This window comes from Oncorhynchus masou, chromosome 6 (assembly GCF_036934945.1).
Source record: "Oncorhynchus masou masou isolate Uvic2021 chromosome 6, UVic_Omas_1.1, whole genome shotgun sequence".
NCBI lineage: Eukaryota > Metazoa > Chordata > Actinopteri > Salmoniformes > Salmonidae > Oncorhynchus > Oncorhynchus masou.
The window spans coordinates 69593328-69608018 of NC_088217.1; the positions used below are offsets into that span (position 1 = coordinate 69593328).

General features: G+C 43.7%; 1 protein-coding gene across 3 annotated transcripts; it reads left to right on the top strand.

Annotated features, from left to right (window-relative positions):
• Positions 1-2145: 2145 nt before the first annotated feature.
• Positions 2146-12650, top strand: LOC135542505 (NGFI-A-binding protein 1-like). Of its 3 annotated transcripts, none has more exons than XM_064969511.1 (7): positions 2146-2285; positions 6962-7779; positions 8047-8180; positions 8507-8678; positions 9065-9239; positions 9978-10115; positions 10319-12650. In XM_064969511.1, the coding sequence occupies exons 2-7, from the start codon at positions 6964-6966 to the stop codon at positions 10393-10395; spliced, it is 1512 nt and encodes a 503-aa protein (XP_064825583.1). In that variant the 5' UTR covers positions 2146-2285; positions 6962-6963; the 3' UTR covers positions 10396-12650. The 3 variants fall into 3 exon arrangements, with proteins under 3 accessions (XP_064825583.1, XP_064825582.1, XP_064825585.1); XM_064969510.1 differs by lacking the exon at positions 2146-2285 and adding an exon at positions 5838-6105; XM_064969513.1 differs by lacking the exon at positions 2146-2285 and adding an exon at positions 5838-6105 and having other exon boundaries at positions 9065-9233.
• Positions 12651-14691: the final 2041 nt, after the last annotated feature.

A 14691-nucleotide genomic window follows, 5' to 3' on the forward strand; every position in this document is an offset into this window, starting at 1 on the left:
CTAAGAGGAGACACTTGGTGGCAGTAGTGTACCGTATTGAAGTACTAACCCTAAGTGTGTGTGTGTGTGTGTGTGTGTGTGTTCAGGTCAGGGTGTGCTTGCTGTTGCTGCTGATGGGAGTGTGTGGGAGGACAGTAATAGTGTTCTCTTCAGAAACTACACCACAGTGCCATCTGCAACATCCCTTGTCTCGGCAGAAAATATAAGCTAATATTGATGTTGAAGATGGGAAGAAATTTTTTTTTTTAATTATTGGACTTGTTTCCCCCGAATCGTCTTTGTTTTGAACACAGCAATTAATGTCCTTCATTATCCTTATTAGGTGTACTCTATATAAAGTGATTATACTATAACAGTCTCAAGAGACAAGACTGACCGTGGCAGCTGTCTTATCCAATATTGTTAAGCCTGTTGTCTACATCTAAGGAATTAATCATTTTTCAATTTTACATTAAGGTTTCTCCATCAGCTGCACTCCATGAATCAGTTCATTTGAAAGTACTCTCATGAATCAGTTCATTTGAAAGTACTCTCATGAATCAGTTCATTTGAAAGTACTCCATGAATCAGTTCATTTGAAAGTACTCCATGAATCAGTTCATTTGAAAGTACTCCATGAATCAGTTCATTTGAAAGTACTCCATGAATCAGTTCATTTGAAAGTACTCCATGAATCAGTTCATTTGAAAGTACTCCATGAATCAGTTCATCTGAAAGTACTCCATGAATCAGTTCATTTAAAAGTCTAATAAAAAATGATGACATTCCCATGTTCCTCAACGATCTTATTGAGGCAAACACCAGTATAATATTTGTTTACTCTTGACCACACGGACTCGCACATACATTAGTCCCGCTGCGATGCCTTGTGGGTACGTATGGCTTTGCTGAAAGTGTTGAGTCATGAACTGGTCCTATTTATGCCTGCGGTGTGGACACTCCAACATGCTAGACCATGATGGGACCAAACAGCTGCCCCGTTCAGCAGGGCATCATGGGACTGTTGTAGCACTGTAGCAGCATCCTTTTATTGATTTGCACTGTACACTGACAGTGGTGCACTGACGAAATAGCTGCACATGGTAATAATCATGCTGAACATTAGAATGATAGGTGTGATATGGTGTAGGCATGCGTCATCTTTTAGGAACATTCCAGGATATACAGTCATCAGGGTCATATTGTTAAGTTGGTGGAAAATGTTTTTAAAACAGTGAAAGTGGTAGCTTCGGCCTACTACCTGTATGTGTCAAATTAGAGCTCAGATTGTCGCTTTCCATTGCAAACAGTTTTGCTGCGGTGGCTGTGTGCCCTACTAAGCATGACCCGGGATGTCCTGCAGAGTGAGGAAAAAGTGCCCCGTGTGACACAGTGAGAGGCTTTTGTCTCTACCGTCATCAATACAACCATACATAACGCCCACAGGGCCAGCCACTAGCCCACAGCCCACACCAGCCCCAGCCTTAGCCTTCAGGAGGCACACCAGGGGAGCTCAGAGCCATGGTTACTCCCACCCCAATACCCGGTTGGGCAGCAAAGCCGTAGGATCCAAGGAGCAAGGACAGTGTTGAGGAATAGAACGACTCCCCAACCCACAGCCATTTAGGCCTAAGTAGTGGTTCACTGAGGTACGAAGCAGTCGACTTAACATTTCCGAACTTAAATAATTGGTACGTCAGTTTCTTGTCAAGTGCAGAGAGAGATAAACAGACTCATCCTTTTGGATGAGTCTGTTTATATGATAAGTACTGTAGAGTAAAGTACATGTGAGGCAAACTATGTTGCTGAGGTTTTGTGACTGAGTCAGGGACTTGATTTGCGGGTGGGCGTGTGAGTGGGGGGGAATCCTAATCCCTAGCGTCTGCTGTTGTTTTTCATGCCTGTTGGGTTGAGATCAAAAACTTAACGCCAATAATCATGCAAAATTGTCTGGCTTTCGCTTCAAAGAGAACACCAACATTAGTTTTACTCCTTTTCTTGTTTGCGTAGTTTGTTTCATCAGTTCTACTCGTTTTTTATAAAGGGAACCGGGTTATCTTTGATAGACTGAGGATAGATTACAATGTCTCTGAAATAAATGATCATATTAAACCGTAATTTAAGAGCACAAGTCTAGACTTAGCATCTGTGTGAGGTGATATTTCCCCTGCGTTAGCAGTTTGAGCTCCAACACCATCAGGGCTGGTGCACAGTGGGAAAGATGTCCGAAGACCGGCAGAAGTGGAGAGCCTTTGTTGCTGCCCTATGAGCCAGCCCAGTCGTGATGGGGATAAGTGAGTGAGTGGGTGAGTACATTGGAAGATAATTTGACACACATTAGCTGGGCTAGGCGGTGGGCGGTGAGGGGGTCTCTGGAACCTGCGTAATCGAAGGCCCACCCACATGGGTAAAAACCCCCCGGGGTTTAGGAATGTAACCTCCATTCATTATGACTCTGAGAAGCCCACTACGGACCCTGATTGTGGGCCAATCATCCTAGCCTGCCTCTGTGTTTGTCATTAGGTACTAGTTCGATGTATCTGTTTTCGTATGGACAGACCACTATTTACTGGGGGGGGATTCACTGAATGTTCAGCTGCTGCATTTATGAACATATAGATGCATAACCAACATAGTGACATTGATCTAAAAATGGCGTCAAGCTTATAGTAATAATACTACCTCGTCAGTTCTAAGATTGTAGTACTTATCTCAACCCGCACCCACACACACACACACACTTCCGCCCACATACACAGCACACTCTGCCGCCCACACACACACTTCCACCCACACTTAGCTCGCAGACACATGTTCACTCAGACGTAAGATGCTCATGGCATCGGACACAAAAACACAAAGTAATGGGCTATACGTTACATGCTGTTTAGGGTTCGCCTACAAAATGTTACTTTTTCACTTACTAACAAAACTATGAAAGTCAACTATTCACATTTCTAGTTTAATAGTGTTTAATGCATAATGTGTCATAACACCTGCATAAGTGCTCATGTCTGTAAATATTGCATTTATTATATTCTAATTGATGTGATATTCATGTCCTTCATCTGAACCATTTTGAGACCAGGAAGCTTTCTCTGGTGTGTGTGTGGGGGTGGTATCACAGGGTAAGGCGAGGGGCTGACAAGCGTGCACACGTGCGTGGGTGTCGGTGAAACGTGTTTGTCATTGGCACAACAGTGAAGATGTACAGAACACTTTTAAAAAGAGCACTATTAGAAATCTGAAATACAGTACCGATGAAACGATTTGAGGCAAATGGAAAATATAAATGTTATCTCATCTCTAAAAGTGGACATATTCAATGGAAAACATATATAGCCTATATGTAGCCATGTAACAGGGTGTGTGGCAGCAATGCCAGGTGTTTATTTATTTACATTTTATTTCACCTTTGTTTAACCAGGTAGGCAAGTTTAGAACAAGTTCTCATTTACAATTGCGACCTGGGTGTACTCGGAGGGAGTGTGTGTGTGTGTGTGTGTGTGTGTGTGTGTGTGTGTGTGTGTGTGTGTGTGTGTGTGTGTGTGTGTGTGTGTGTGTGTGTGTGTGTGTGTGTGTGTGTGTGTGTGTGTGCGCGCGCGCGCTCTGGCAGGTCAGGGTCGTCCACAGACAGGATTGAAGGAGTGGGTGTGCTGCTGGAAACTATCTGGGCTAAACGTACCTGTTCTCTGTTACCCTGGCCCTGTCTGGCTGTGTGGTAAGCACATCATTAAAACCACACAACAGCTGCTCCTCTACCCTGCCTGTGTCCCAAATGGCTACCTATTCCCTGTTCCCCATAGGGCTCTGGTCCAAAGTAGTGCGCTATATAGGGAATAGGGTGCCCATTTGGAACGCATTCTCTGACTCAATTACCTATCCTCATCATTAATCTCCTTCATAAAATATAATGTAGTAAACTACTGTGAATAAATCAAATCAAATTTATTTATATAGCCCTTCGTACATCAGCTGATATCTCAAAGTGCTGTACAGAAACCCAGCCTAAAACCCCAAACAGCAAGCAATGCAGGTGTAGAAGCACGGTGGCTAGGAAAAACTCCCTAGAAAGGCCAAAACCTAGGAAGAAACCTAGAAAGGAACCAGGCTATGTGGGGTGGCCAGTCCTCTTCTGGCTGTGCCGGGTGGAGATTATAACAGAACATGGCCAAGATGTTCAAACGTTCATAAATGACCAGCATGGTCCAATAAGCCAGAACAGTTGAAACTGGAGCAGCAGCACGGCCAGGTGGACTGGGGACAGCAAGGAGTCATCATGTCAGGTAGTCCTGAGGCATGGTCCTAGGGCTCAGGTCCTCCGAGAGAGAGAAAGAGAGAATTAGAGAGAGCACACTTAAATTCACACAGGACACCGAATAGGACAGGAGAAGTACTCCAGATATAACAAACTGACCCTAGCCCCCGACACATAAACTACTGCAGCATAAATACTGGAGGCTGAGACAGGAGGGCTCAGGAGACACTGTGGCCCCATCCGAGGACACCCCCAGACAGGGCCAAACAGGAAGGATAGTAAAAAGTAGCTAGTCTGTTCTTTTCTCTGTTCGCTGGTCTCAAGGATGGGAAATACAGTATATGCTCCTCTACTCAATTATCCTGATAATTCATCTTCTTGGTGAAAAATAAAAACGTAGCAGCTAAAGTAGTAGCCTAGCTCGGTAAATACGTAATCATTATTAAAATTTTTCTTTAAAAAAAATGTGCAGCTGAAAAAAAGTAGCTCTGCAAATATAGACAGAAGTTAGTAAGTGTACCATGCTTCTGAGTTTCTTTTCTCATGAGTACAAGAAATGTGCACTGAGAATTTGTTCAGTAGCAGTGTGTAGATTCTAGATATATTCTAGATCTATTCTCCAGGATAAAAACAAAGCCTCATTATCTCCCTAAGGCTGTGCTGTGTGCTGTGGCTGCATGGCCTACTTGCCAGAAATAGCTCATTGATACAGAAGCAGATTGAGTTATCATAACAGTAAGCAGGACGCTTTCTGTTGTGTCTCTCTCTCTCTCTCTCTCTCTCTCTCTCGAGAGAGAGAGAGAGAGAGAGAGAGAGAGAGAACAAGCCTTTCTCCTTTCTATAATTTGTGATAATAATGTGAAGGGTTTATATTCACATGACAGTGAAGGACACAGAATGAACATCTTATTCTGTGAGTTGATTATATTATATTCTGTGAGTTGGTTAGTATTGTAGACAGTCCACGCCCAAAGTGAAATGGGCAATGCACAAGTCTGAGAGTATATTTGGAAAAGGGGCTGGTGCAAGCCGAAGATTTGTGTGGGTGTGTGTAAGTCCTTAGAGAAATGTTTGTGGTTCCCATGCACACATAGGGCAAAGTCCCCCTTCTCTCTCTGCCTATATTCCCACTTACTGCCTCAATTCTGAGAGTAATGTGATGGGTAAAACACTAAGACACTAAATTGTCATGGCAAGAGACTCAAAATAAATGTTTGCATAGAAACATAATTTGCATATACTAACGTGTTTTATCCAAAGAGTGAAGGAGTAAAAAAAACATCTCAATCAATAAAGTCAAAGATCAAATAACCGAATTACGTCATAGATGACATGAGCCAATCCTTATTAGTCTATCTGAAATGTCAACAGTTGCACCTCTATACAGTCTTATAGCCAAAAGGGCGTTTTAGGGTCTACTCCGCCCTCGCCTCACACCGTCCCAGTTGACCGGCGCTGCCTGCCTCTGCCACTGCTGAGATGCTTGGTATTCCATGCAGAAGCCTCCCACGCCCCTGTCCGCCCACGCCAGGATTTGCGTCACGCAGGCGCGTGGGAGTGAGCACTGTAGCAACCGCGGAGTATCCCAATTTCAATCGCCGGGGAGGAGGGGGTAGGGTAGCAAGCAGGCAGCTCACACTCATCTCGTCTACAGACGTTCAACACAATCGCATTTCTATTCAAGGAGGCGAAGGAGGGAAGGCAAACGTTGTCAAAGAACGCGAGGACTTTTTAGGCCAGAGAGGGCGCTTATTAGGAAATTATAGATCTACCGATAATTGTACAGTTTATGGCAGTTCTGCCTATACTGTAGCTGATAGATTATAACAACTAGATAAAGGAAACTAAAGGGGACTAACGTTTACCAGGTATGTAACACTTAAAATACATCGTTGGAATAAGTTATTGGGCTATGACAATAATGTAACAGGTTGTAGCCTTGATACAATGTTGCGGCACTGTTCTATTATTGGCAAAAATTGTATTTTTTACTCATCTTCTTGATGTGGATTTACTTGCAAGACCGGTTTTGAGTGACGTTTAGTCTGGAGCTGGATTACTGCATTTTGCATTTACATTTTTACTTTGTGGTGTTTTGAAACGAATTTCTTTTATTTTCTATTTAGCTAGGTTGATTTGTGCAAATATTCCATGGTCATATTGTCTGGATTTGCCTCTTGATCTGCTCTGTTCTTTGGAAGGTCGTTTTATCAGGCTGCGTTGCATTTTGCCCAGAGGTTTTGACAGCATGTGTTTATGAAGTAGTTGTGCAGTTGTTTGCAAACACTCTGAATTCCCATTGATGATAAACAATCAAATGATATTATTCACATAACTGAGGGTCGTTCAGCAATATCTAATTATTTGTGACATAGTCCTCTAACTTGCAAGAAATGGGTAGTTAACAAACCCTTGGCTAAAGCAAGTGGAGCATGTGTGTGTGTGAGAGGCCACCTACGCATGCTGCAAAGGAGGATTGTGGCATGTGGTCCCATCAGCAACTAACAGGACTCTAACTGTGAACCGCCACTCTTCCTTCTGCAGCCCTAGTACTGCAGAACTTACACAGGGAACTCAGGCGGGGTGGAGGGAGTGCCTCTTCCTCTCTCAGTCAGTCAGTCACACACACACACACACACACACACACACACACACACACATACACCAACACTCTCTGGTCAGGCAGAACCTCTTGCCCATCCCGTCTTGTGTTCTCTCTCCCAGGCATGGCGGCAGCGTTGCCCAGAACTCTGGGGGAGCTGCAGCTCTACCGAATCCTCCAGAGGGCCAACCTGCTGTACTACTACGAGGCCTTCATCCAGCAGGGAGGAGATGACGTGCAGCAGCTCTGTGAGGCTGGGGAGGAGGAGTTTCTAGAGATTATGGCTCTGGTGGGCATGGCCAGCAAGCCCCTGCACGTCCGGAGGCTCCAGAAATCCCTGCGAGACTGGGTCACCAATCCAACGTTGTTTAATCAGCCCCTGACATCTGTACCGGTGTGTAGTATACCAGTCTATAAGTTACCCGAGGGTTCACCCACGCCAGTCGGCGCGGAGCGAGGGGGTAACAACAGCGCCCGTGGCGAGACCCATGTCAAGGTTCCCAAAATCATAGCTGCGACATGTCTGGATCCAGGAAAGCTGGAAGTGGCCAGGGACAGAGTGTCAGGGGGGTCTCCACTGCAGAGCGGCAGCGAGGGGCGCTTCTGGTCGGGTCACAGCAACGACAGTGAGCAGAGCCTCTCTCCGTCCGACCGGGGGTCTCCGTCGTCCCCCCGAGAGGGTCTGGAGGCACTTGACGCTGCAGCTTTGCAGTCTGTCCTGGAGTGTGTGGACCGGATAACCCCGGCCCTGTCCAAGAGCGACCCCACAGAGGTCAAAGAGCAGCTGAAGACCAATAAGAAACTTGCTAAGATGATTAGCCACATCTTTGATATGGGTGATGATGATCCAAGGAGAGCGGAGGAGATCAGGAAGTATAGCGCCATCTACGGACGCTTCGACTCGAAGAGGAGGGACGGCAAACAACTGACGCTTCATGAGGTAGGGATAAGAGATGGGATACTTTTTGCAGTACTAGGTTAGTCTACGCAGTGGCAGTGCAATACAGGTGACAAACCTCAGTTCCACAAGTGAAAACTACAAAAAGGTACATCACCTGAAGAAGATGTGTGCGTGCGCTTTGCTTCAGCCGTCTAAAAGTAGGTCGGCAGTAGTAGAAGTTACAACTGAAGAGCTCACTGACAGAGTTGTGTATCTACAGTTATAGTTGACAACATGACTTATTATCATGCGTGTCCTGCCTTTCAGCTGACAGTGAACGAAGCAGCAGCCCAGCTGTGTATGAGAGACGTGGTGCTACTGACCCGTAGAGACGAGCTGTTTGGTCTGGCCAGGCAGATCTCCAGAGAGGTCACCTACAAATACACCTACAGGACCAGCAAGTAAGAGCCACTCTCCTCCACTGCACCGCACACAACCTTTGCTTGTTAGAGTTAGCAATGCTAACTCAGTTAAGAGCATAAAGTTAGAGGACCATGTCAAGGTAAGTTGGGAAGCATGGGTGACTTATTTACTTGCTATGTACATTTTCTCCTCGTGGTTATTATTATGTAACTCGTTACTGTAATGTGTTACATTTTACAGAGACATATTTTTCAGTTATGTGAATTATCTTATGGTTTGATTCATGTCATGTTCAGACGATGCTTTCCATATCTTTCAATGTTTCTCTGCATACAAACTGAATGTATTGTCTTCTCCACTGTAGGTCTCGCTGCGGCGACAGAGATGAGCCGTCTCCTAAAAGAATCAAGACAGAGGAGAATTTCTTTGACATCCAGGAGGCTCTGCAGGCCATCCACATGAGACAGGGCATACTGAGAGAACAGCTAGCCTGCGCCAAGTCCAAAGGAGAGGAGATAGTTGGGAGAAACCTTCAGGTAACATACTTGAAAAGTGGATTATAAAATGTAAACATGGGCCTCCCGAGTGGCGCAGCGGTCTAAGGCACTGCATCGCAGTGCTAGAGGCGTCATTACAGGTTCGCCCGTGTTAGGGGAGCGCTTTACTTGGCTCATTGCGCTCTAGCGACTCCTTGTGGTGGGCCGGGCGACCTTGCGGTCGTCAGGTGAACGGTGTGTCCTCCAATACATTGCAGTGGCTGGCTTCCATTGGGGGAGAAAAGGGGGTTACATTTTTTCTAATTGTATAAAGTAAACATTATCAGAGACACGTTTATTTGACACGGTCATTTCCGGAGGCATGTTTTTTTTTACAAGAGTAGGAGCCGTTGCTAACGCCCTGTAAATGTATTGTGTTTTAACAGGTGCAGTTGGACCGTCTGTTAGCCAGACAGATGGAGATCCTCCATGATGCCGCGGTACAGGAGAGGTTACACGCTCTGGACTGGAGGATACCTGCAGGGGCTTTGAAGTACCTCAGCGAGGCTCCAGGCACCAACGGCACGTCGGTAGACAAAAGCACAGAGCACCAAGGTAACGGTACGGTCTGTCTTCTGCATCTCTCTTTGGAGTGCGCTCGTACACGAGTGCTATCCTCATGCTCCAAATTCACAGCTCTGTGAATCACCATTTCCAGCCTTCAAATCTTATTTTCTAAGTCAGGGAATCATTTTGTATCTGTTTTTTTCTTCACACATCTCAAAGTGAGGAGGAATCATAACTGTGTTAAGCCGGTAGCCATCCCTCAGGGACTCATCCCATCTTCGTCCTTTTCTCTCTCGCCCTTTTCTCTCTCGCACGGCCCATACTCCTGACAGCTCATTATATTCATGTTACCCATAATTATCCTCTCTCTGCACCTGTCATTAACTCTCCCACGCCTGTTTACCTCCTCCGCCATGTGGCTGCCCAGGGGCGTCTCTCTCGCTCTCTTTCTCTCTCTCTTTGTCTTTCTCCTCTCCCCCACTCTCTCTCTGTCGCTCTCTGTTTCATCCTGTCTCTCCTTCATAAGCTATTTAAAGCACCTTATTCAAGTTGAATGAGAAGAAGAGTATAAAATCTTTTTTGGGGGGGCACCGAGTGGAGTACAAACTCGGGCCCAGAGCAAATGCGCATCAGATCTCTCAAGATTTTGAGAGACAGAATGTTAATGTCATTTTTTTGTATGGTACTCTAACAGCAGTGCCATTGGAATTGATTGTGTAAGATGGCAGCGTGCATCTCAATGGTTTATCCCCATGCCCTAATGTTTGTCTGTGTGTTTATGGATGTTTTCAGACGAGCGACCAATGAACTTGCGGGTGCCCAGTAAGAGTGTGGCGGAGGGGGAGCTTCCCCTGGGGAAGCAACTAGCCAATGAGCTCAAACGATTCCATAACAACCATAACACAGATGAGGCCAAAGCACCAGCGACAGGTACAGCACCACTCGGGCAAATGTATGTTCATTCTTGAGTCACGTATGTATACGTACACACTACAAACAGTGAGTATTAGTAATGGTCTGTTGCATGCACACACCTGCCTACATTCAAGCTCCACTATGAGTGAAAAGGTATATGGTTAGAAAACACATGGCATGTTTTATTCTGATGATCTTTTCTTTGTGTTTTACCTTAGAAAATGGATCCTCGCATCAACCGGCCAACCACACTGACAGGAAGACCATCAAATCAGAACCAGAGGATTCCACATAGTGCCTCCCATCCTTCGTCTGTTTCCCCATCTGGTTTTAGTCATCATTTACACTTTTTACACTAAGCATCTATCTCAGTCAAATCAATGGATACTAAAGCGAGCACAGCCACAGTAGAGCCTTAACAAACCAACGTTGCCTCAAAAAAACAAAACTTTTATTTTCTTTCATTTTGTCTAAGGTTTTTGCCAAAGCGTCTAGAGTAGAGCATAGATTCAGTCACGGGGAAAACTGAACAAGGATGTCCTTTCACAGGATAACTTTCATGCTGTATAGGCCTTTATGTATTTATTGATTGATGTACATGATATTATTTAAGAATGATGGGTTGGGAAAGTAGCCTTGTACTACAATCCTGATCTCATGAGCTTACATTCTGTTTCGCTACATGAATTTGAATGAAGTTAAGTGAAACAAGAGCGCAGCGGTCAGGATATGAAAAAGAACAAAAAATACCCCAAGCTAGTTTTGTCTTGTCGTGTTCGATCGGTGGGTAACTGATGTACTGTAAAGAATATAGTAGGATTCTGTTTTAATCAGAGGTGGAAAGAGAGCTATCTGGAGAGGAGAAATTATAGTTTTGCATCATCCTACTGTATGTACTGTATGTATTTATGAGTGGTACTGTAAATTAAACAGAGGCTGCAGAATTGTTTGTGTATAGACCTCCAGTTAGAGTTCAGTGTTATGGGATAGGTTGGCCCGGAGATGGACTGGGACCAAAAACCAGCCCTATCATTTTTTTTTACTTTGATGCCCCCACACCTGCCCATTTCTTTCCTCAAGGCCCCCACACCTGCCCATTTCTTCCCTCAAGGCCCCCATACCAGCCCATTCTTTTCCCCATGATAATTGTGCACTAAAAAACTGTTTAGACAGGCACACTAGTCAAAAAAATTGACCAGCCCATCTGGCATTTGCCCGAAATGCCAGATGGCCAGTCTGCCCGTGGGTTGGCCGAGACAAATCGAGTTTCCTTGATAAGTCTGTCAAACACATGATGTTGTACTGTAAGAATGCACATTTGAACCTCAACACAACATTAATTGAGTTACCCATTTTATTGAGTAGGGCCCCTGGTCTGTTATTAGGGCTGGGAATTGCCAGGGACCTCACGATACGATATTATCACGATACTTAGGTGCCAATTCGATATGTATTGTGATTTGATACTGCAGAGCCATGAAAAAAGAGCCATGAAAGCCATGAAAAAAGAGCCACGAAAGCTATGAAAAAATGTGTTTTGGTCAGTCATATGAATAAAAGTGCCGAAAGGATGTTAGCTCACCATTTTTAAAAGAAGATAGATAACAAGCTATAGAAGGGGAAATACTGGAGTTTTTGCGCATGTACAGCTAACAAGCACAAAAATAACATTGCGAGATTGTCCAAAATAATATTGCGATATATTGTCAAAAAGAATATTCCAATATGTAACTTCTTGATTTCTTCCCCGTTATATTGTTGCACTCCAGAAAGTTGTGTTTTAATACGTATCTCACTGTAGGACCGACAGGGCCAATTCGGCCTGTACTATTACAATAATATTTGCCTAATCCCAAAAGCAGGGTTTTTGTCAGTGTAATGTTGGTGTCAATCTCACTACTGTGTTTATGTGTGTAGAGCAAAAACCGAATAACTGTTGTTAGAGGAAACAAGTGAAAGTGTCTGGTATCATAAGATGTTCATGTTACACAGCCTCGTAGTCTTAGATCCTAGCAGTGTTTCACCTGTGACCACCAATGTATAATTCAAAAGATGTTCGTATGTTAGAATTAGCTCTCAGATGGTTGTTTAATGTTGTGTTTCCAAATGTGTAAATCTGTCTCGCTATAGAGTCTGTTGGTCTTTTTTGGTTCATCGCAGTCACAACAGTTTTGTAATAATAGTGTCTCTAGGTCAAATAGGCTGCAACAAATGCAATACTTTTGTAAGTACTGTTTAAGTACTAAGTACATACTTTCTGGGCCCACTGTCTGTTCTGTTCTGTGCTAGGTGACTTCCCCTGTCCTCTGTACTGGTTTAGTTTAATCAGTGTCATGTAATGTTCACAGACCAACGCATGTCCAGCAGTGTGATAGACAGCCAAGATGTTGATAGTACATTGATTCATGTTCTTATTACTGTTATCGTAAGTCATCGAGTTAGCCCAGGCTTGCCTACACAGTAGATATGCACCTGTTTTTTTTTTAAACACTAATATATTTTATTTGTTATACAGCACATAAACATTATTAAACTTTATTTTTTATGGCGGTTGTCTTTCCTCATTCATGATATATGACTGATCCTGAAAGAAGGAAAATTATATTTTCTATCTTATCAGATTTAAAAATATATATTTTATATTAATCTTATTATTATGTCCTACGATAAAATAACAACATTTAGATTTTTTCGGTTCTTCTTTTTTTTTTTTTTTTTTTTACAGCTAGACAGCTAAACTGTTCCATGGCAGAGAACCTATACTGGTATTTATAAGGTATAATGAACGCTGACAGACAGACTGAATGTGGTCCAGTCAACAGTTTCTCTTCTTAAAAAAGAAAGGGATGATGAACCGCTGTCTGGGGTAAAGTATTTGCATCAGTGTCATATTAAAACATTCTGAAACTGCCCGATGACTCACTGCTCACTCTGACGCAGATCCTTTTCATACTTCACATCTCTCTCTCTCTCTTTTGCCCTCTCTCTCTCTCTCTCTCTCTCTTACACACACACACTCCCTCGCTCTCTCTCCTCCCTCTCATCTCTTTCTCTCACACACAGATTTTCTCCTGAGATCAGGTCAACTCATCACTGAACACCCACATGTGTAGCGCCCTCCCACCCTCCACAATCTCAGCCCTGTGTGATGGCCTCCCTGCCAATGCAAGTCACTGATGTGTTGCCATGGCAATAGTGATTGTAGGCGGCGGGACTACAGGCAGTGGGAGGGAGCTCAGCCCGGCTGCTAAACTGCGTGGGTGTGATCTGGTGAATGCGCCATCACCCCCGTTTAACAAAGTATGAAAGTAACGGTGCTTGAACAGAGGTGAGTATCAAGTGAATTATCTTCTCCAATAGTGCAACTAATAAAATATTGATTAGTTAGTTGTTTGTTTGTTTTCTATTTTAACCATTTTTATCAGTGTTAAGTCCAGGAGGTAGCTTTTTTTTAAAGGGATAGTTCACACCAATTGCAAAATTACATTTGTTTCCTTACCCTGTAATCAGTGTATGGGGAAGGTATGCTTTGGTTTTATTTCAGCAGTGTTTCCCAAACTAGGGGTCGTGGCCCAATGTGGGGTCACCTCATTTGAAAATTACAGTCGCGGGAGAAACTGAAATAAAATTGAGCTTGGTTCATAGAACCGTGGTTAGCTAGATGTGGTTGTAATAAACAGAGCGGTTTCTGTTTTCTTCCAACAAATGTGTTTCTATCTTTTGAACCGTTTACGCTACAAAATACAATTCTGTTTCCCTCTACAATGCCCACAAACCATGCAGCTCATTAGAACAAAGTTGGCAAGACCAGGCACTAAATCTGACTGGGGGAAAAATGATCTGATGACCTGATGATCTTCTGAACTTCCCAATACCTTTCTGATGCATTTCAGTCACCTCAAGCCATACTTCCTTCAGATTGAAATACTGTCAAACTGATTTGTCAGGTGGAAATACTGTCAAAAGTACTATCAGACTGATTTGTAACAGACTGTCATCGCCCAAATTAAAAAAGTAAACATTGGCTGTTGATGACATCACTTTTTTTCACATGTCGTGGTCCATTTGTTTTTTGGAAACCCCAGGCTTACAGGGTAAGGATAACCAATATGTAATTTTGTCATTTGGGTGAACTATCCAATGACCTAATAGATTTTTTATTGTCTGCATGTATTCGATTGTCAGTGCTGATCTGTGCTCGCCCTACTCGGCACCACCATCACAGTTTTTGGCGTATTTTTGTTTATTTTTATGTTTCTATGCGAGAGGTTTGAGTTTGTGTACAGGCTGTGCAGAAGTTGGCATTTATGCTATTTCACTCATTGGCTGCAGTATACATGTTAGCCAGAAGGTGTCAGAATACAATCAAAAATGCTTTCATGAGCGAGATGAAAATGACAGTAAATAGAAAATAATTTCAAAGGATGGGTTTTAAACTTTAAGAAAGGTACATTATTCCTCTCTTCTCTGAGCAATACGAGGGTGTAATGCAGTGGGATGGTAGGCCTACAGCTGCCTGCACTGTCAAAGAGGGGAAAGGTTTGAGAAAGATTGGCCCATTTTATGCTCAGATTCAGTGAAAAGCAGCTTG